The sequence below is a fragment of the Triplophysa dalaica genome, chromosome 13 (assembly GCF_015846415.1).
Source record: "Triplophysa dalaica isolate WHDGS20190420 chromosome 13, ASM1584641v1, whole genome shotgun sequence".
NCBI lineage: Eukaryota > Metazoa > Chordata > Actinopteri > Cypriniformes > Nemacheilidae > Triplophysa > Triplophysa dalaica.
Genome location: NC_079554.1, coordinates 16,579,569 through 16,601,657, shown reverse-complemented (window position 1 = coordinate 16,601,657; position 22,089 = coordinate 16,579,569). Strand labels below are relative to the sequence as shown.

Genomic DNA, 22,089 nt, shown 5'->3' with positions numbered 1-22,089 from the left:
CAAGACATGAAGCAAAATGGGGTCTCCGTGCCAGTGAGCACCATGCCGCCAGCCTACGTTAAAATGTGAATAATCAAGTGAGTGTGCTAATGAGTTCATGAGTGAACTCTTTAAATAGACAAGCCCCCCCAAAAACACAACGTGTAGCCGTTTCCCCGTATGACATCATGTGTCCAGCGGCTCAGTCGAGTTTCCTGGCATTGCCCTACTGAGACTCCCCACAGGAAAAGGGCACTCACACACTCCGTCACACAAACACACCTATAATGACGCACAAAACCACCAAATATATAAAACTACGTCCTGCCTGCTCACAGCGTGTTGCACCTGCCTGCATCTCTAGACCTATAACTATATTTGGCACTGACTACAGGTATCTGAACACAGACCTAGCTACACTGCAGAACTGCAAGTTGGATTTGCATTTCTATTTAAATCAGAGCGCCAAGCAAGTTAAAACGACTGTAAACAATGACACAAAACGCAGCTTTTCATAACCTATGCTGTGAACCCAAACCAGACACAATATGACAGCAGAAAGTTACACCAAACTTGGTGCGAAGGGATTGCTAACCCAAAAATCTCAATTCTGTCATCATTGTTCACCTTCGTGTCATTTAAAAACTGTGGACGCTTTCTTCCGTAGAACAAAAAATAAGATGTTTTGAAAAACGTCAGTGGTTTTGTGCACACAATGGACGTCAATGGGAGCCAGTGTTGTTCTTCAATCTTCTTCATACAGATATGGAATGATACGACTGTAAACAAATGATGAAAGTGTTATAAAGCATATTTTTGATAGACCTTTGGGATCCGGCTACTCTATTCATTCAGTGTGTGGAAACTTGCTGGAGATTTCGATCATTTACAGACACACCGTGTACTCTGCCCCCATAAAACTTTGCCTATTTCCCTTGACTGCTGTTTGACTCAACGACAGTGATGGGTGCTTTTCCAATGTTGAAAATGCAAAGTGTCACTGAGGCCCATTCAGCCATCAATGTCAAATGAAAGCACACTGCGCAGGCTACACTGTATCCACCTTGTTTCAGCAGGAAGATGCGTTCAGGTTAGTCTCGCATTCCACATTCATGCACAAACCAGTCGTGCGATGATGTCATCTGCACCACTGTTCCCCCCTCGACAACAACTCAATGAGTTTTCCCTACAGGAACTTTGTCTTTTAAACAGCTGGCCGATGTCAGACAACATGAAAAATAGCCTCTCGCGCGTCACTCACTGTGACAACTGGGCCTCAATATATGTGCAGTTTACGCGACATGACAGAAAAGGCATGCAAACATTAAATAAATCTTACCCCATTCCAGGAACTCCAGAACATTCTTCTCTCTTCTTAGGGGAGAATTGTTGCACTCATCGTAAAGACAAACGAGAATATCCAACAAGGTCTCCACGCTGAAGCACTGGCTGTTGGACTGAGATGGGCCGTCTAAAATCAGCTTCTCCAGCTTCTTCAAACGCACTTCTCCAGACATGGTTTCAAACGGTGCTGATGTCTCAGAGTCTGGTCAATATTTGCTCCCACAGCTGCAAAGGGGCAACCGGCTTGCAATCTCCTTAAAAGGAACAAGTTAAAGGCTCAAGGTAGACAAAGATCGTCGATCTTAAGGCGATCAGTCATGTTTCTTTTCTCACCGGTGCGTCCATACCACTCCACGACATTACGCATTTGCAGTCCGTAGATGCATTAAAGAGAACTTGCTACCGTCGACCCTGCCCTGGCCGGTGGATTTGACGTGTATGCTATAACCCAGCCGTATTCCTTTTCCTCCTCCAGATATCAGCTTCTCTTTGAAACGACACGTTTTAACAAAAGAAGTCACCAAAGAAGTTTAAAGCAATCCCTTGAGATGTGGTGATATCCTTGGTTATCCATTATGCAGTAACAAAAGCGCATCAGCAGCACGGGATCTGCATTGCTACAAAGCACCATATGCCCCTCCTCTGGCAGGACTGCGAAACCCTTAGCAAGCTGTTTTTTCCTTTAATTCCTCTCTTCATATATGAACCGTTTTGTCCTCTACGCGGCGGCGGAGGGGGCGCGTCTTTATTTACAAAATTGTTTGGTAATAAGCACTTGTCGATGGAAGATTTGTAGCGAGGAGGAGGATATATGCGTCCTCGCTCATGTCGGTGGAGGAGCCTTTCCCAGTCAGCAAATTTCCTTTGGTCCAGATCCGGCCCGTATAAACAGCTGACCTGCGGCCCAGTTAAGAAAGTGTTGCCCGGTCCAGATCAAGCACATCTCGCTGCGACCCGGAGTAGCATCTCGCTGCGGTCATCTCTCTGCGGCCTGCGGTGGATGTCCAACCCGTCCCACATCCCAGTGTGATGTCATAAACCACGCCCATATCAAAATACGCCACATTCTTATTAACGTTGAAGCAGTAAGACGCCAACACAATAGGTGGCGGTAATAGGCCTCGTGTTACCCGCAGCCATAAAACCAACATGTCGTGAAGAAAAAGCATCAAGACAAAAGTCGCAGAGAAGTGGATGAAATTGTTTGCCATGTCGGTAAGTAAATAAATATTTGGTTTGTGTAATTTCAAAAGTATTTATATTTAGTATAACTATGCTTGATGGAAGTGAGATCAATACATAAACAAGGGTTGTGCTGAGGCGCGTATGTGGTTGCTTCTGTGTCTTTTGTATGGAAGGCCAGAAGGGCCAAAACGTGTGAAACTAACTACTAATTTAAAACGACGTGTTAAGCCGTAAATTACGTGTTAACACATTGTTTTATGCATGCACATTGCACCACGGAGCTTTACCACCATCTACTGGCGTGGCGGTATTGCCGAAACAAACAGAACCAACAGACTAGGCTTGTAAATTGCAACCTTTCATCTAAATATATTCTGAACAATGTATTTTGCGAGCATAAGTTTTCTAGCACTATATAGAATGGTTGCATGATAATACAAATCAAATATTGTTTAAATGGATATTTTAAACGATTAACGGGATGTCCATTTTCAGAATCGTAATATAAATCGTGTAAGTTTAATTGCATGTTTTCTCCAAATAACATTTTCACTAACACTTATACCGTAGCACATTTCTATAGAAAAGTTTGTTCACTGACATGGTAAAAATCTATATGATTATCAATATTCATATGTCAATCCCAATGGATACATATTTGGTCAATGAGCCCCTTTCAAAACATCCTTAAGATTATAAAGGCAACCTGGGAGTACTGGCATTAAGTCAATGTTTTTACTGGTTATTTTTTATCACATTTTGGCTTTTTTATTTCCATTGTGTTAGTTGTTAAGGTATGGAGAGGGGTTGAGCTACAGGATGGCCAACTTTTTGATGACCTTACCGCCAAACTAACTTACGACTTGTTTGCTTGTTAAATAAACAAAAAAGAAATCAACAGATTTGTATGGATGATTTTCTAGGTGTAAAGAATCCACACTGACACAGGGAGAACATGCAAACTCCACAAATAAAGGCATTCCGTCCCAGACTGGGCTCCAACCCTGTCCGTGAACAGAAGATCTCCCATTTCTTAAGTTATTGAAATTGGAAGCTGGTTTACGGAGATATCTTTGTGTATTGTTCTGCGACGTTTTTCAAGGTTCACTGGATTCAGTAACATAATTCAGTATTGGGCTTTATCATCAGATGCACTCAAGACCCATAACACCTTTTTTCCGAATTGAATCACAATATAACAGTTTATTATTACTAACTGTTTTCAGGTGCTGGGATGTGAGCCTACTATGTACTAGAAGATGAATGATTTCAGCCATACACGTGCAAATAAAATAGCATACAGTAAGTAGACTACAGCCAGACATAATAATAGTCTTGGCTATAGGTAATGGTCATGTGTTTCCTATATTTCTATACCTTTTCTTTTGTCTTTACTGTCTGTTCTTCTAATATGTTTTCACTGTAAAACTGCTTTGCAACAATGCAAAATTATAAAAAATGAGTAATAAATCTAATGTATGTTATTTTTGGATTAGAATATTCACATAAACTTTTTTTATAAATTCCGCATAGCCAAAACTGGCCTTTGTAACAGACATCACAACTTTTAAGAATTTCAGTCTTTATAAAATACTCATTACCTATTCATTATCACATAATTATGCACATTTCCATGTTTGTACAAATCAATTAATGCATGGAGTCTCACATTTCTGAAAGGCTTTATCCCTATTCTAAATTACAATGCCCTAAACTGTAGGTAAGGCCTCTGGGTTAAGTGAAAGTGACCTATTTGTCCGGCATGGTGACCCCTACCTGAAATGTGACCTCTGCATTTAACCCATCCAGAGAGTAGTGTACACATGCACAGCAAGTCGTGAACACACGTACACCCGGAGCAGTGGGCATCACTAAAACTTCTGAATGAGTGGCAAGGTAATAAATTGTGTTTGCAGAGAGAGAATGACAGGACACACACTTATGCTGATTTTGTAAGTTTGCCTGCTTACAAAGAAATTAATGGTCTATAATTTTTATGGTGGGTTTGTTTTAACTGATATAGACCCTTCCTTTATTTATTTATATCAGCATGGGATCAAATACTTATTTCCCTCACTGTATTTTGGTCCAGTGTTATTTAAATAATAAAGGAGACAGTATGTCCACTGTCTGCTATAGGCTAGTTTAAAGGTCCAGTGTATAAAATTTAGCGGCATCTAGCTGTAAGGTTGGAAATTGAAACCAAAGGCTCCGTTCACCCCTTCCTTTTGAAGCACTATGGTGGCTGACACAGAACAGAGATGTAGTCACATTTTCACTTCTTAACATATAACATATTTACGAAACTCTGTAGAGCAGTATGTCCGTTTAGGGCTTCTGGAGAAACAACATGGTGAATTCCATGTAAGGGGACCCGTGTATGTAGATAGAACTAGCTCATTAAGGTAATATACCCTTTCATTATGTAAGGTCTTTATGCACATGTAAATTATATAGCATTTCTGTCAAAAGATCCTCCAAAAAAATTAACACAGCACCTTTTACGGTGTAAAAATTGCTATACAAATAAGTTTGAATTGGATTATATGGTATAATTTCAGAGAGCATGGACTGCAATTGACCTTTTCCATGGTAGGTGAATCAGTATTTTCCATGTACTTTTGTTAACAATTTATTTACTGTACACAACATGTTTTCTGTTTAGTGTAACATTATTTGTCTTTTAAAATGAACACACATAAACCAAAATAAATTACGTGTGTATGTGACACAAATGGAACTTCTAATTTATAATAAATGCTGTTATACTCCGACACAGCAGTATCCAAATGTGACTTTATTCGACCACTGAGAGGAAAAGCTAAAAGACGTTTACTCGAGATGCTGCTAACATTCCAAGTGCTCAGAAAGCCAAACATTCCATAGAGCAACGTTACATTTCCAGAGGTTTTTACCTTTCAAAAGCTATTATACACTATAAACAAACCTGATTTGATTAAGTCCCAGAAATTATTTATGATATACACAGAAATTTGTATAAATGTTTTGGCAGGTGTCCATTAATTTCCATGAGTGCTGAGAAAGGCAGCATGTGTCATGCTTCAGCACTGCTTTCTCAATCTCTACTTCCTCCCCAAACTGAGAAGAGCCAGAGCATCAGCCCCCATCATGTGTACCTTGTACAGAGGCACCATCGAGAGCTTTTCAAGTCAGCAAACTTCCTTTGGTGCAGATCTGGTCCATAAAAACTGCTTAAGAAAGTGTTCCTCGATCCTAGCCACAACTCAACCAGATCCATGCCATAATTCCACCAACAGTGAGCCATATGATGAAGAATGATGTGGCCCATATCTGGACCTATGTGTCCTTTTTGTTTGGCTGAGCTCAGTAAAGGACTGACGGACCTTATGTGGGTCACATGTGGCTGATAGACTAAAAGCCAGAATTCTATTCTAACCATATTTACACCACAACATTTTTTTATTTAAAATATTCAATATACACAATCAAGCAATATTAAACAATGACAGTGATTCTCATTTTTTTTATATAACAGATTATGCAAAAGATCAACTACTCTCAACTATACAAATGTTTCCAAAATCATTTGCTTTTTCATGTTACATGTACTCAAATATCTACAGGTACTCTGTATTCATTTGTAATCAGTTTTTTTAATGATATATATCATTGAAAGAGTCTATCTTGCATTTCTGCACTAAAACTTGTGAAGAGTAAACAAACATTCTAAGAGTAAATTTGCTAGTTTCATCACCAATAACGGGATTAAAAATAAACATAATATACTCTTTTAACAGTTCTCATTCTGGGGTTATTCCCAATGTCTGTGGGGATCATTTGAAGGGAAATCTATTGGGAAAAGTATACACTGACATTAGACATCTTTTATATTACTGCATGCATTTTTAAACACTGATTTTGTTGGTAAGGCCTTCACATAGGAATTCAAACAACAATTTAAAGACAAAAACTTTACTGTAAAAATATGTATTAGTCAACTTGAGCCTAGTTTAATCCGTCTGGAGAGTTCATTTTTAGACCCATATTTCTAATGAGCATTATTCCAGTATTATTGCTGAGGAAACCCCAGATTTGTTTTGTGAATTTGACAGCTTTATCAATGAATCAATTAATAAAAAAAATAATCACATGCAATACTGACACAAAATGCTACATATTTCAAAAAAATGACATTAAAATGTTAAAACCTCTCCTCCCTAAACATGATAAGTTATGAGGAAAGAAGAGAAAGGTGATGTAAAGGACTGCATGACGCACTTCATTTCGGCTGGAAAGTTCATGTGTTTTTCCAAGTACAATCCAAATTTCAGCCACAAGTTAATGTTTCCTACTGTGTGCCATGTCTTAAACATATGTGTTTCTCATGTTTTCCTTCTTATCTGGGCCAAATACCCCAAAACAAGATGTGAACCAATTAAACCTTCCCGCCATTTCTAAATTTATGGCAAAACGAATTTGACCCATATTTGGCCCATATATGTTCAACCATGCCATAGCTAGGCAAGATATGACAGATGATTTTCACATGTGGCCCAAATATGCTTGCTATCTGGGTCCCTTCTTCTCCCCTCCCTTGTTTCCGTCTCACGGCTCGCTGCTGCAAGCAAAGCCTGGCATCATCATGGCGACCGTCACGGCAGGAAAGGAGAAATATTGGCTATTGCTGGGATATACTGCTATATATTTGATAAATTTACGAGTGCTATAATATTATTTTGCATAGATCTCTCATTGCAGTCACAGCGCAGTAAATAGTAAATAATTAAAGGGGCAATTAAAACACACACACAGCACAATACAAATCTAGTTTACATTTACATTTAAATTTAGGCATTTGGCAGACGCTTTTATCCAAAGCGACTTACATTGCTTTATCCTATACATTTAACATAGGTATTTGCAATACCCTGGGTTAGATCCAACAACCTTGTTAACGCAATGCTCTTACCACTGAGCTACAGGAAAGCTTAGTTTAAAGGAAGTCTAATGTGTGCAGTCATGTTCTTTTAATGACTGAAGTAGCCTAACAAGTTGTCACTTAATTATTATTTGTTAATGGTTATGGGAAGAGATACAGTGTAGTCTGACAAGTGACTGGTAAATAAACAAGTATAAGACACTGGACAAAGGTCAACACTTCTCTCTTTGGACTTTACACAATAAACAAAATGTAACAATAAATACAATGTTTTTTACAATTCATTATTTTAATTCCAAAATTATTATGTACGTTTCGTAAGTTTTCTATGTGCATTCATGAAGAAAAGTGTGGGGTAAAATTGCACTGCCTACTTCAGTACATTTTGTCAGTTGTGGCAACGTTATAATGCAACTTTGTTATTCTTAAAAATAGCGCACGTTCGCCCTCTTGTGTCCAATCGTCTACACTGCAATTGCAGTGTGCAGAACATGCAATTTCAGAATCAGAATAGGAAAGAGCTTTATTACCAAGTATGTTTGCACATACAAGGAATTTGTTCTGGTGACAGGAGCATCAAGTACACAGAATCAGCAACAACACACAGAAACCATCAAACAATAGAAAACAGTTACACAGATGATTTAAATAAGGGCCTATGGGCATACAAATTTAAGAAATACAATACAATAAACATAAGAATAAAGCTATAAGAGAGTAAAGTTATGTGTGTATGTAAATATTTACAAGTAAAAAATAAGAATAGACTATTGTAGTAAAAGGTATGTGTTATATACAGCAGAATGAAGTATAATTTACAGAATAAAGTTGTATAAAAATAGATAGTGTATTGTCTGAAGGATATATTTAAAATTGCACTTTATTATTATTGCACAGAGTTAATTGCACATAATTTTTTAATTGCAAGTAAAAAACATTTAACTGTTCAAGAGGTAGATTTCTCAAATAAAGTCATATCGATGTGTCTATTAAATATTAATTTCCCTAATGCAGAGATACCATTGTATGTTTTTTATATATCCCTAAATTAAGGCTCAATGCATCACAAGACTTTTGCCCAGATGTTGCCCAGATTTTCAGACTTGTTGCAGAAAGTGTGCCAGTCTGCAGATTTTATCAGTAAGTGTGTTTCTATATGAAACTTTAAAAATGTCTTTCAAAAAGTGTATGATGTCTAGTTTTAAAAAAAAAGATCAGATTTTAAAAGTCTTGTAGTGTATTCCAGTCATTTATATAACTGTCTTAAAGGCATTAGCTGCATTGCAAAGGCTATAATGCAAATTGAAAGGCGATCTAGATCGCAAGCCTGCCACCAATGCTTAAAAAATATTCACTTGCCAGCTGTTCACTTGGTTTAAAATTTTTCAAACGATATAGTGAAAAAACCTTTGCCACATAAAACAATGATAAACACTCTTTTTCATACAATAGGCCGACAGCTGTTCACTTGCGAGAGCATGACATCTTTTCTCGATGTGGCTTTTTTCATAGACAAGCTCATATGACTGTGAATCTGACAACTGCCACACCAGACATAATAGGGTGCTAATCACCTCTTTCATGTAACAACATTTGATGTTACAACCAAACTCCGGCAGGATGTTGAACAGGAAGTTAACATTCAATTATTAATTTGGGTTGAGCTTGAGAATTTGGTCATACAATAAACATGCGCGTTAAGTTTCACATAGGCCTATCTGATTTTCAGAAATGATTATAGTATATTTAACAAATATGAATGAACATTCCACTGACGGAAAGAGCGCACCAATATTTACAGTCATTACCTTTCTGACGCAACTATTGAATTGTTTGTTGTTTTATCAAACCGAGTCGGGATGCGTTTCAATAGAAGCGTCTTTCGTATGTAGTTGAGAGGTGTTAATTAGCGAATGTTTTGTTGATTGGCATGTATCTCCATCCTTTGATAAGTTATGTACTACCCGTGTGAATTAGATGGTACTTATATTGACCAAAGGGTCTCAAAATAACAAGGGAAGAAAAGAAGACTGGCAAAATTCACAGAAGGATTCGGGACTTCAATTTACTGATGTAAGAATCTTGTGTATTGTACTGAACTGATGGGCAGTCAAGAAGGTTTCTAGACTGTTTCAGTGGCAAGAAAGTTTACATGGCCATTAACATTAAACATGTGTAGGCCTATATAAATAAAATAAATGTTTGTGTAAATTTACAGGTTCACACAAATATATAATTTTTTCCATTTTAAAAGTCCTTAAATTGATTTATTTTAACTCAGTTCAAGACTTAAAGATGGTCAAGCAATCAATCTAAAACAAAATCTGAAGTATTTGTGCCTTTTGTAAAATAGCACAATATTTAGTTACTAATAATGATACTGCAGATATGGTAATACTCCTGTGGGCTCAAACAGTGAGCTCTTTTGTCTGCTTCTGCATTTGTATTGCATTAATTTGCCTCCATCTCCAGCCAGTGATTTGTCATCTGTTCTTCCTGTGAGCTTCTTTAGTCTGTCTGACATCTTAGAGCAAATAGAGGGGCCAATACACATACTTAGACACTGGGTCCTCAGTGCCACTAGCCCCTCTTCTAATGTTAGTGTGACCAAACAAGGCATGGCAAATCTGGCAATGGAATCAGATAATCACCAACCTGTGAAGAGCCTCCCAATCCACATCCGTACTGCAACCCTGTATTAAACAGTCTGTTTGCCTAATAATTTTAATCTGTGTATCAAGTAGAAGGATGGTGGTCTCGGAATAAACATCTAATCCCTCAGGCCACCCAATGATGGGCGGCCCACAGCAAGGGTGATCAATGAATGGCTGTTAGACAGAGAGACTGAAAAGTCCAAACTGACAGACTCTTGCCAGACTAGGAATGTTTTACAATGTCCAGGGGAATGTACACATGAGGAACAAGGGTGCTAAATCAACATATGCAAAATGAATGTTTGAGTTACTCCGTGTCTGGTATAGGTCTAGACGTTATGAACAACAATGTGATTATGTGGCAATATTGATCAAAATTGTTAATATTGCCCATATTTCAAAGGAGCCCTGTGGCTCCTGGTGGGTATATCATAAAGATGCTTGCATAATGAAATGTTGTCAGTTATTTAATTACACAAAACTAAATATTATCTATCTATTTATCCATCCCTCTATCCATCTATTCATCTGTCTGTCTATATGCATGTGTTTTGTGGAAATTTAATGTTTATTATAATACTATATAACCTACAGTCTTTAAGAGTTTACATTTTACAGTTTAGATTGAAGTTCTACATTAATTTCTCCAATAAAACGTAGCTTTTATGAATCACCTTCCTTCTGATGTCAGTCGCCGCCCCCTTTGTCCAAGTGTGAACAACTGGGGGTCTGGTGGGTGCATATAAGGACGGGCCGCTGTCAAAGGCCAGCCATCTCAACTAGAGAACCGGACAGCTTCACAACCGACCCAGCACCTTTACGCGAAAGATGTCCTCCATCCGCGCCGTTTGCCTTCTTTACGCAGCACTTTTCGCCACGGTGAAGGGCTTCACTCACGAAGATATGAAGGACGCCATGCTGAAGAAACTTGGACTTAGCGAGGCTCCGAAAATTCACAAGAGGGATTTGGAGAACTTGGTGATTCCAGCGCACATTAAAAACAAATATACTTCGATGCTGAAACTGCACCACGCAAGGAAGCGCCGCGCTCTTCCGAGCTTAGCAGGTATCCTGAGGGGAATCCCTGGCAACGCAGGTAAGAAAAGATTGCAAAATGAAATGCTACAACTTAAAACCCGACATTTGTAAACAAGAACCAGTACAATGATATAAAATAATTGAGAGAATATTGCGAAATGTAACAATTTAGTTGCTTATTATTTATTTAATTATTTATTTGCATGTTGTCCCCAGACATCGCTGGTGAGTTTATATACTCTGACACGACACGTCAACGTGTTGTCTTTGAGATGAAATCAAGGATTCCGGACAACAGCGAAGTGACGATGGCAGAACTGAAGCTGTTCAAGAAAGCCCCACATAAGCGCTCCATTCCGGAGAGAAAGGCTCACAGACCCGTCAACAACGCCCGGGTGAGCATTTACTGGGTGGAAATCCTGGATGACGGGTCGAACCGAACTTCACTAGTAGACTCCAGGTAAGCGCAGACGGCCACAGACAGTCATTACTCTTTCCTCATTATGGTAATGCCACAAGTGATAGGCGTTAAGGAGCATGCATACTAATTGTCACACCCATCAACTACTCAGGTTGATTCCCATTCACGAAACGGGTTGGAAGAGCTTTGATGTCACTCAGGCGGTGCAATATTGGTCAAAGAGCAGAATGGAGATGCCCATGCACCTTGAGGTGTGGATCGAGGGCGAGAGACCCGGCAGTTACGCGGCAGAGATGGCCAAGTGTGTCCACTTCACAACGCAAGATCCAAATGACAACACCTTGGGAAACCCCGAGCTTGTACTTTACACCCTCAACCTCGAAGAGTTTGGGTAAGCGTGAATCATTTTGCTTTTGGTCACCTTTCCAATAATAATTAATTATTAAATTCTTTCATTATTGCGTCATAGCAAAATTGCCAGAACTGTTGCATATATTTAGGTGTTAAATATATTATTTTTCTAAGTTAAAAATGTTTTCCGAAGAACGTCCAAAACAGGTGCGTTACGAGGACAATGTGTCAATAATTATTGTTATTTGCGTTGCAGGTCTAGTGGAGACTGTGAAAACAACAAAGACAGCGACATGTGCTGCAGGGAACAATTCTTCATCAATTTCCGAGAGCTCACATGGACCCAGTACTGGATCATCGAGCCATCCGGGTATCAGGCGTTCAAGTGCACGGGCAGCTGTCGGCAGCCTAGACGTAACTACGGTTACGGGGAGAGGAAGTGCGCGGTTGTGGAGAGCGCGCCGCTACCTATGATGTATTTAGTCAAAAAGGGAGATTATACTGAGATCGAGGTGGCCGAGTTCCCAAATATGATTGTTGAAAAGTGTGGATGCGCAATGGATAACATTTCAGTTGTATGAAAGTGCCATTTTGTCATCGACTAGTCTTCTTGACGCACTATAAGTGATCGAGGGTGTTAGCAACTTAACCCTTAAATTACCTCAAGCACTTTGTATACATTTGTAAATATTGTTGATATGCATTTATTTTTGCATTTTATATGACGCAACAAGTGTTGAGATTAATCTGTAGATGTTATATTTTGACCAGTAAATAGAATGGGTTTGTTGTATATTTCACTATGACTGAATATAAATTAAACTATTTTTCATTGACTCCGTTGTATTTTTCTCTTGGTCAAACAATTCAAGGTTTGCATATTCCAATGTTTGCAGTTGGCCACATGGAGAGCAGACGTCAATACACTAGTTTACACAAGTAAACACTTATTAAACAATGTAGTTTGAAAGAGGGATTGATAGGCAAGTTAAGTTGTTCCTTATTCATATAAGCAGAATATTAACATTTGAAATCATTACAATGGTAAACACAGTTTCCTAAAATATCAGTATTTTTTTTACATAGTTTATTCCCATAGTCAATTGGCAAATACTGGTTTAATCTTATTAAGTAAATACTGCTGCAAATTTCTGACTATGACATTTTCAACCAAAAAATAGCAAAGAGGCAAATATGACTTATGGCATCTTATCCATCAGAAGTTTATTTAATTAGTTTAATGGCACACTTCCTTACATTATAAAAAATGAAACATTGTATTTCTCAAAAAATCCATACAAATTTCAAAAACTTGACAATGTGCCATCTGAAGAACACACAACGGCACAACACATTTTGTTTAATAAAGGAATTCCTCAACCTCAAAATAGTGTCTTTTGCACAGGCAAGGTCTATGTACAATTAAACGGTATCACAAATTCCCTCATGCCATGCTATTAAAATCTGCATATTTCTATGAATGGACAAAGAATCTCACCACAGAAAATATTTAAAAACAAATCCTGAAAAACACCCAATTCAATATGTATGCAATTCAACATTTTTTTTCATTTTATATTATAACATAATGAGCAAACACAACTTGCAAGTGAAAAATAGCTGCCCTTTGCCACTCACAAGATTCATTATAAAGAGTCAAGGGCCTGTCCTAATGTACATGTACACTGCATCTTATTGTGGTGCATGGTGCACCAGGGTGTCATAATTGCAGACTGTAAAAATTGGGAGCTCTAATATATACCTGCATATTTACTGAATTCTGAAATGGTGATGAGAGTTTAAATTAAGCAGTATTTTACAGCTCAATCTGGTTGAACACTGATTATGCATTTGAATATTACCCCCTTTGTGTTGTATGTTTCATCTTAATAGACATCTAGGCCACTGTCACAAAAATTTTATGTAGAGAAATGGCATGAAGAAAGGTAAAGTTGTATTATGCCTATAAATATTATTATGCAAGTTTCATGCAGAGAAACCGGTTAAGTGCAGTTAAATGGACAACCGAATAATTGTGGCTGGCATTATGATTTTTACACACATTCCACAAATTCTGCAAGGAGAAAATTTTGTTGGATTCAGAGAATACAAATTTACACCAAAGAATTAATAGAAAGCCATGGTAGATTTGTAGCATCTAAATGTTCCCTAAAATGAACCATAAATCTTCCAATCTGCAATGATGAACTTACTATTTGCAGAGGTAATGCCCAGAAATGTCTTGCATTGTGTTAGGTTAGTAGACTTTGTTAGGCCAAAGCATTGTTTACAAAACTGAGACCCACAGCAATGCAGGAGTCAAAGCACTTTTTGAATATGTAAAATGATGTACAAGTTTAATAAATATCCAAGTTTCAATGTGACTTCTTTAAGCTTTATAGGTAAAACATACAGCAGAAAATGTGTTTAAACTGTGCTATGCATTTTTTGTTAATTCTTACATTTCAATAATTAAAAACATTCTTAAACCATTATAATAGGACCAAGAACTATTAAAAATTGTCTTTTGCATACAGAAAGACAATTAAAAGGGCTGAATTAAGAGCCAAATCAGACTGACATTCAAAGGCTCTTTAATGCCTTTGATGTAGATTGTTAAAGATATCAGTCAAAGCCATAAAAGTCATAGAAAAGCAAGCACATTTATTGCAAACCTATGAAGTTTAACGATTACAGTTTGGGATAATAAACAAACAAACTTGGATCTGTAAAAAGTAAATGTAAAACAACGTCAAACTGTCACTGATAGTGCGGAGTTACAGTGTAAATATGGATGCGTTCATTGCCAGAAACTTCTAAAATGATTAGGGTTCTGTGGAATTCTTAAACACTACAATTCTACAAAACCTTGGAAACAATAATTTACATTTAGTAAAAATTACATATTAAAGAATAAAATGCACACCCCTGAAATTCAAAGCATTCCACTAATAAGACAAATGCTACAATTCCTGATATAACAATTTCAAAGATGTGATATAAAACAAACGGGGAAAACACATTTTACAAAAATCTGAGCGAGTGAACCTATCACACATCTATGGAGAACTTAGAATGTTCACTTCAGAGATGGAATGTTTGTATGTCACTTGCTTCTCTAATTAAAAATGGACTTCCAATAAAAAAAAACGTAAAAGTGGATGGTTATTCCGTGGCTGATCATCTCACCACGCCAAAGGCCACCAGTCTTTTATACAAATGTCCGCTCAGTAATATCCTGGATGATACTGTTGATTCCATGGTTTCTGGTTCCAGAACTAAAAGGAGAAAAGAATTACATTAGTCAATGAAGATTGTTATTTATTAAATCTTGGTTTCTTATGGATTTCTTCATTAATACTCACGTTTTGATATTTGATTTTGACCTTTTTATTGTGCATAATATTAGCACTCATCCTCACAATATTACAAAGTATAATTTCAAATTCAACTCACCCCTTGTTGCCAGCTCTGGTTGAAGGACTGTGCGTAAGATCCATTCTTGTTGCCAAAACCACCACGGTTCTGTTGGTTGCCTCTGCCACGCGGCTTCTAAAATAAATGGTTAAAATCTCAATGTTAATATCAGATCTGTGCATTCTAAGCTCTCCTACGTTTTGGAAAATCTAAACCAACCTGTTGGAAGTTTCCTCTATGGTTAGGTCCACCTTGTCCACCACCGCGATGCATGTTTCCTCTATTTGCGTGTCCTCCGCGGGACATTCCTCCACCTCTGTTATTCATGTTGCCCCTGAATCCACCTCTTTGAGCCATACCCCGGTTAGGCATTCCACCGCCTCTGTTAAAATTGCCTCGGCTATGAAATCTACCTCGAAAGGCAGGTGGGGGTGGCAAAAAGCCATGCAAAGGTCTGTTATAACCAGCACGAGGTGCTGGCACTGAAAAAGAAAAAAGACAATTATATGTTTAGAGCTTTCTGACTTAGTTTAATTTAACTTCTTATTCGCCTATAGCAACTCATTACATGAAAATAAAACAAAACTTTTCAATTCATCAAAAATGGACTTACTTCCTCTGAAGTTTCCACGGTTCTGGAATCCACCCCTACCCCCACGAGGGGGACCACCACCTCGTCCGAACTGGTTCTTGGGCCCTTTTCCTCGACCGCTAAGCTTTTTAGGGGAAACAGCACCCTGGTTGACTTTCTTCTCTGGTGGCAAAGCACTCTTACTCTCTTCCTTGTATTGTTCTAAAAGCTTTGTGGCATCCTCCTTCTGCAACTCCACATAGGTGACCTCCGAGAAGCAGTCCCCTACTTCAGGAAGTGTGTAGATACCTGTAAAAGAGTTAACAGGCAACTATTTGTCTCTCTGATGATTCAAGTTCACATGCCTTAAAAGAAGAACAATGATAAAAGGGGTGTAAAGGAGAGATGTTGCCTCATGTCTTACCCTTCATTTTAAGAACAGCATGCTCGGGTACATCTTTGCCATCTGTTTCTGCTTTCTTCTGTGTCCTCTCCTTATAGATCTCATCAGTGGGGAGAACCACTACAGCTTTGCGCTGAAAGCCAGCAAAAAGACACATCTTCCGTCTTTGGGCCGGAGCAGAGACGTTCGTCTGATCCAAGATGTAGTTTCTCTTTTTACGGGCGGCGATTTCAATGAACTTGCCCAGAAACAGAGGAGCACGCTGCGAGATGGCAGAGAGCTTTGTTGTGTCCTTGTCTTGTCGTTTCATTGCGCCAATCTAAGACCAAGAGAGGAAATTAGATACGAGACTAATGAGGAAATTAAGACATGATTAAAGAATAATTCTCACCATCATCTTCTCCAATATGGTATTGGTGCCAAGGATGTTGTATTTCCCAGGGTTCTCTTCGACGTGTTTCTTCACCCATGCAGTCTTTCCAGTTCCAGGCAGGCCAACCATGACAATCACCTAATAACAAACAAGGCGATCACATTTATTTAATAATCATTCAATCAATAGAAATCAGAATAACATTTAAACATTTTGTTGGCGTTTAAGGATTTAAAAACTCTTACCTCACAATCTTTCTTGGTCTCAGGTCCCTTGGGTCCCCTGACCCGCACATCCAGAGGAATTTGCTGCAGGAAGGTGAAGCCCTCCTCCTGAGGAAAGAACGGGGTCTCCATCTGACCAAAATTGAACTCAACAGCACAGTTGTGGCAGAGAACATGAGGGAACAGAGTTTTTCCAGCCAAGGATTCCTTATCGACTTTGAAAGCCACACCAAGGTCCTTGCCATTTTTGGAATATGAAATTTCTACTTCATCTGCTTCGAAGTTCTAGGGGAGAAAAAAATATATATATAATATAACATAATATGAACATACTTGAACTTGAGGAAAATCATGTGATCTTACAATAAAGCAGCAAATGACATCATTCTCTTCCATATTCTCCCCATAGTCTTCGGTTACACAGTTTGTGGTCTTCTTTCCTTTGCTGGAATAAGAGTAGGAATTTTCCTCCTCACCTAGAACAGTAAAGTCACACATGTTCTATGAAAAAAGTCATAAAAATAGCAATACAAGCACTACTGCAAGAAAAATATGGCGTGCTTACCAAGTAAAAGAGTTGCATTGGCCAGAGACCATCCAATAAGGACATCATGGACGTCCATGCTTTTGCTGTTTACATGCTTCACTGGAATATTCTCTGTGATCTGTAATTTGAGGAAGATATGTATAAATAATGCATTGAATTGGTACCTGCCCCAGATTCATATTTTCTTTATTGATCAAAGTACATAAAGTGGAGCAGTAATCACCTTCATTTCAAAACAGACTTTGCCCTTGTTCACACCATACGAGGCACGACCACCTGCCCAAAGGTAAGCAAAACTCTCCATGGTAAGAGAGGAGGCGCTGTATCGGTCCCGGGATACTTTGAAATGAAGGTCACAATTGTCTAAAGAGACAACCAACAAAATATGCATTAGTTGAAAACCAAACCAGTATTTTTTACAGTCCTTGTCTGTGAGATCTTTGTCCAAAAATCTCTAAACCTCTACATATAAGCAGCACTCACAAGGATCCAGGCAGACCAGGGTGTCATCAAACTCTTCATCTTCTTCTTCCAGAGGTGGCAGGGGAGACTTGGATCTGAAATACAGGCAATAAGCAATCAACACACTGAGACATGAGAAAAAATGACTGAAGGCTGGCATGCTACTCATGCCAAGGTGCGGTCCTTCCTTATGGACACAGAAGCATCATCAGTGTACAAATTACCACCACTGCTTACCAGTTCAGCTTACGACTTATGTGAGACCTGGAAAAAATCTTTAACGGAGTGAAAAAAGACTGATATGATCTGCAAGCAGCAAAGTGGGCTTAATTTAACATGCAGATCTTTCAGGAAGGTCAAATAAATCTTACATTCACATACAAGTCCTTTTGCCATGTGTTTGCCTATAGGGTTACAGGCTCTTCAAGTGGCAATATTATTTTAAGACTTAACACAAGCAATATTGTGCAGTACATTATATAGCATATATGGCTTAAGCTATAAATTAGGGAAGTGTAAAGATTGTATTTTATTCTCATGAACAAATACTGCTACATTTAATGCTTTATGCTTTAGTTCCCCATTGACTGAAACTTAAAAACATTAAATCGCCTTGAGTTCTCTTTTTTATGACACCTCTAAATGACAGAGCAAATTCCCCACACTGTGCATGAGCACTGTGAGCATTTTTTTGTCCATAAATCTACTTACTGTACTGGAGCAGTACACAAAGCAAAAATCTGAAACTAAGCAGAACATTCTTAATAAACATATCCAGTCTACAATTTGTTCAGACACCACACTTCAAAAAAGTTACATGCCAAATGTAAGTTACAAACGTCCTTAAATGACCCAAGTCAACATGGCCCTCAGCAAAGGTTTGCTTCTACTTACCTATTGACTAGGAATGGAAAAACGTCCAAAGGAAAAGTTATCACAGATTCATTTTTTCACGTTTACAAAACACAAATAAATAAAAACATATCTACAAAATGTCATTCTTAAATTACGTAACATTCAAACACATGAAGAATTACATTATACAAACAACCAAAAAAAAGAGAAAAAAGCATCATGAAAAAAATACAACGATAGAGTAAAAACATCCTATCATACACACGACGAAGTCAGATCCAAAGATTGAAAAACAACCCCGACCCCCCTCCCGTGCATCTTCACATATCTACCCCCAGTCATTACTCTTGGGCGATATAAAGTGTACGTCGCTGCCCCTCCCCCTCCGTCATGACAGAAGCCGCATCCTTTGTTCGCTCTCTGAATCGCCACACTCGCAATAACGTGTGTAATAATAAATATAAAAATATTTTCCATCCGAGCTCTCATTAATATTATAGATGTTCACTATCTTATAACGTGTGCATAAGGCGAGGTGTTTTTATTAGCCAGGAATGACCCTCAAACAGAGCTTTTACTTTACTTAAGAGGTAGATGAGGGTTGTATTTGTAAAGGTAAGGTATTGGCGCTTAAAGCCAATATATATATATTAAAAGTGGCACTTCAGGTATAATGAAGGCCATTATTTCCATCCTTACCGGCTGTATTTGCTTTCTTCAATAAATTCAAAGTAGCCCCTTCCATGTTCCTCCCGGCGTCTCTTAACACCCTTCTTATTCTTCTGATCAGCACTGTTGTCTTTGTCCGCATCCCCTTTGAAAATAAAACAAACAGTAATGAAATGCCCGGACGTGTTGGACCCTGGGTTTAAGGGTGGCCCACACGACTAGGAGTGCTCGGACTTGCCAGAGTAATACAAAATGAACCGACCACCTCTGATCAGACAGAATAGTTGGAAATATCATCATGACATTCATAAACCAACCTGTAGAAGGACTACAAGATCTGGTCTTGTTGCAAAAACCAGAATTAAGTGAATTAATGTGGGTGGTACATTTATTCGACAATAAATATTTGTTGATTCTCTTAAATGTGTTATGCACTCACAGGGGGGTTTGTTTATTTATTATATTAATGTTTGCAACAAATCCCTGCAACAAAAAAGCGGAAAACAGCAACAACGTTACATTAACGTTAGTTACCTTATGTGACCCTCGTCCTGCACGGAGGTAAATGCGGTAACAAACGAAATACCTCTTACTTTAAGTCTATGCATTTGAATGAACGTATTCTCACACCATCCGGATAGCAATCCTAGCTGTTTTGCCGATCATACAATTATTTAACAATATTCTCTGATCATATCGCCCACATCCTTCGAGTTTCTGCAGCCTAAATTCTGAGTCAGCACGAGCGCGGCCCCCGTCGAGCATGCAACGAGGACATGTAACGTTTGGTTATCTCACGAAACAATAAACTAGTTAACCGAACTATAAACATACTAAACCAATGGAACAACAAAAGTAGTTTTAACTACAAAGGAACGCACTTAAAATATAACTTTAAAGCACACCGTTTATATATAGCCAACAATCCGCTAACGACGAAAAACTCGCGTGAATATTTGAAGTAACGTTAACGTTTGCTGAGAATTTCTACCAGAGAGTCAAACAAACAAAAATCAAATCAATCGGCGACCATACACGACAAGTATACACTGCACACGTTTGGAAAACTAGCACGTAGCACACACGAGCACGTAAAATGAAGCAAACGTGACTTAGCACGCTAGCTAGCACGCCCTTCAACACAATAGCCAGCGGCTAACGGCTAACCCCTGATGCTAAACGATAATCTAACCGGCTTCAAAGTGCACGTGAATACACGACGCTCTCGGCGTTCAAGAAAGCAGTTTTCCAACGCAAAACTCACCCTCTACTGGATGGGATTCTGGCTCACCATCTTCGTCGTCAATTTTGTCTATGATTTCGTCGTCCTCCTCCTCGTCAAATTCTTTGTCCATTTCCACCCCGGCATCCCCATCCTCCTCTTCCCCCATTTCGTCGTCTTGACCGAGGTCCTCACCATCACCCACTACAGCTGCAGACTCGGCGGCGTCTCCATTTTGTTCTTCTTCGGCCTCCATGCTTTCTCCCTCTGCATCTGTCGCTTCTTCTCCGATATCTTCTTTTTCGGCGGCAACGCCATCTCCATCAGCCTCGTTTTCTTGTGCCTCTGCAGGCTGTTCATCGTCGCCGGCCAGGGCCTCCGTGTCGAGTGCGGCCTGTAACCTCTCCATTAGCTCGGCCTTCAATCCCTTGTCGGAGAGTTGACGCTTCTTGAGCTCGTCCTTCAGCTCGTTTACCTTGAGCTTTTTAACGTTGATTTCACTCATGTTGTCGTTTTGGTGTAGATGGTTTCGCTGTTTTAAAACAAAGGACTTGGCGGTAAAAAAAATTGCTGTTTACCCAGCGCTATGCAACCCTGCGTCCTTTCTTCTCCGTCTTGCGCACAAACGCGGTGGCTCTGCGTCGTTCTGCCGGCAAAACAATCCTATAGCGCCTTTAGTTCTAGACCCCTCCCGTGCGCAACTGAGCTGAAAGGACATGGGCGTGATCTACCGTAATCATCATTGTAGCAGACTCAACAAAGAGTACTACCAACAAACGTGCTGTTCATTTGGGGACTATACACTACTAGACTTTGTATAAATCTGTTCTTTGTCAGAATATCAGTGAAGCTTAACATTTTACATTGTATGCCTATAAAACTATACACAAAACATATTTTGTTAGGCCTAATTGTTGGGTGTTCTTTTATTTCAGATTGGTTCATGCGTAATGACTTCGAAAAACACTAAAACTACAAGAGAAGTGTTTCATGATTTTGTTTGTTGTGGTTCTAATATATATTTTGTAATTTGCTAAATGTTGGCTGGAATACACTTCACCAGGGGTTTTCAAACTTAAGAGTGCCAGGGACCCCCAAATAAAATGAAACTTTGGTAAGGGACATCCTTTCAAAAATACACACCCATCTATATTTTTATGTGTAAAGAAACATTTAAACCTTCATAGATAAAAATGTTTTTTTTAGTATATTTGGGATTATAAAGAAAACATATTACTTCCACACGTTTGTACAGTAGCAACTTGTGTGTGAAAAAGATAGTGAGGAAAAATTTAAATAATTTTGGTAACTTTTCATGTAGCAAAAAAGCACGTAAAAAACGAGGAATAAATTGAAAATGAGGAAAGGAAAAAGTAAGACTACAAGTTTCGTTGTTTTTTTTTAATTTTCTGGGGATCCCTGATAAGCTTTTGGAGCACCCCTGCAGGGACCC

At 38.6% G+C, this 22,089-nt stretch overlaps 3 protein-coding genes across 11 annotated transcripts in view; 1 reads left to right on the top strand and 2 right to left on the bottom strand.

The window, feature by feature from the left end:
- cdc42bpab (CDC42 binding protein kinase alpha (DMPK-like) b) overlaps nt 1-2,326 on the bottom strand; it is a 42,143-nt gene extending 39,817 nt beyond the window's left edge. For all 8 annotated transcript variants that reach the window (XM_056763875.1, XM_056763880.1, XM_056763876.1 and 5 more), the window contains exon 1: nt 1,319-2,326. In XM_056763875.1, the coding sequence (XP_056619853.1) occupies nt 1,319-1,496 (178 nt within the window). In that variant the 5' untranslated portion in view covers nt 1,497-2,326. The remainder of the gene's footprint in view (nt 1-1,318) is intronic.
- An 8,555-nt stretch (nt 2,327-10,881) lies between these two features.
- lft1 (lefty1) lies at nt 10,882-12,639 on the top strand. The gene is made up of 4 exons (XM_056765009.1): nt 10,882-11,179; nt 11,338-11,581; nt 11,694-11,933; nt 12,150-12,639. The coding sequence occupies exons 1-4, from the start codon at nt 10,912-10,914 to the stop codon at nt 12,472-12,474; spliced, it is 1,077 nt and encodes a 358-aa protein (XP_056620987.1). The 5' UTR covers nt 10,882-10,911; the 3' UTR covers nt 12,475-12,639.
- Nucleotides 12,640-13,088: 449 nt separating this feature from the next.
- hnrnpub (heterogeneous nuclear ribonucleoprotein Ub) lies at nt 13,089-21,310 on the bottom strand. 2 transcript variants are annotated; one of them, XM_056764446.1, is made up of 13 exons: nt 20,706-21,310; nt 19,445-19,559; nt 17,912-17,985; nt 17,652-17,791; nt 17,447-17,546; nt 17,245-17,357; nt 16,903-17,166; nt 16,676-16,795; nt 16,306-16,603; nt 15,924-16,190; nt 15,530-15,792; nt 15,350-15,445; nt 13,089-15,171 (listed from the first exon to the last, which is right to left on the bottom strand). In XM_056764446.1, the coding sequence occupies exons 1-13, from the start codon at nt 21,139-21,141 to the stop codon at nt 15,121-15,123; spliced, it is 2,337 nt and encodes a 778-aa protein (XP_056620424.1). In that variant the 5' UTR covers nt 21,142-21,310; the 3' UTR covers nt 13,089-15,120. The 2 variants fall into 2 exon arrangements, with proteins under 2 accessions (XP_056620424.1, XP_056620423.1); XM_056764445.1 differs by having other exon boundaries at nt 20,679-21,309.
- Nucleotides 21,311-22,089: the final 779 nt, after the last annotated feature.

What these genes read in the sequence shown, in the direction of transcription:
- lft1 (XM_056765009.1), top strand. Translation starts at nt 10,912, where the DNA reads ATGTCCTCCATCCGCGCCGTTTGCCTTCTTTACGCAGCACTTTTCGCC. An exon ending in GGGAATCCCTGGCAACGCAG is followed by an intron (nt 11,180 to 11,337) that starts GTAAGAAAAGAT and finishes TGTTGTCCCCAG; the next exon opens with ACATCGCTGGTGAGTTTATA. An exon ending in ACTTCACTAGTAGACTCCAG is followed by an intron (nt 11,582 to 11,693) that starts GTAAGCGCAGAC and finishes TCAACTACTCAG; the next exon opens with GTTGATTCCCATTCACGAAA.
- hnrnpub (XM_056764445.1), bottom strand. Translation starts at nt 21,141, where the DNA reads ATGAGTGAAATCAACGTTAAAAAGCTCAAGGTAAACGAGCTGAAGGAC. An exon ending in AAGTCTGTTTTGAAATGAAG is followed by an intron (nt 17,547 to 17,651) that starts GTGATTACTGCT and finishes CTCAAATTACAG; the next exon opens with ATCACAGAGAATATTCCAGT. An exon ending in CCGTGGAAACTTCAGAGGAA is followed by an intron (nt 15,793 to 15,923) that starts GTAAGTCCATTT and finishes TTTCTTTTTCAG; the next exon opens with TGCCAGCACCTCGTGCTGGT.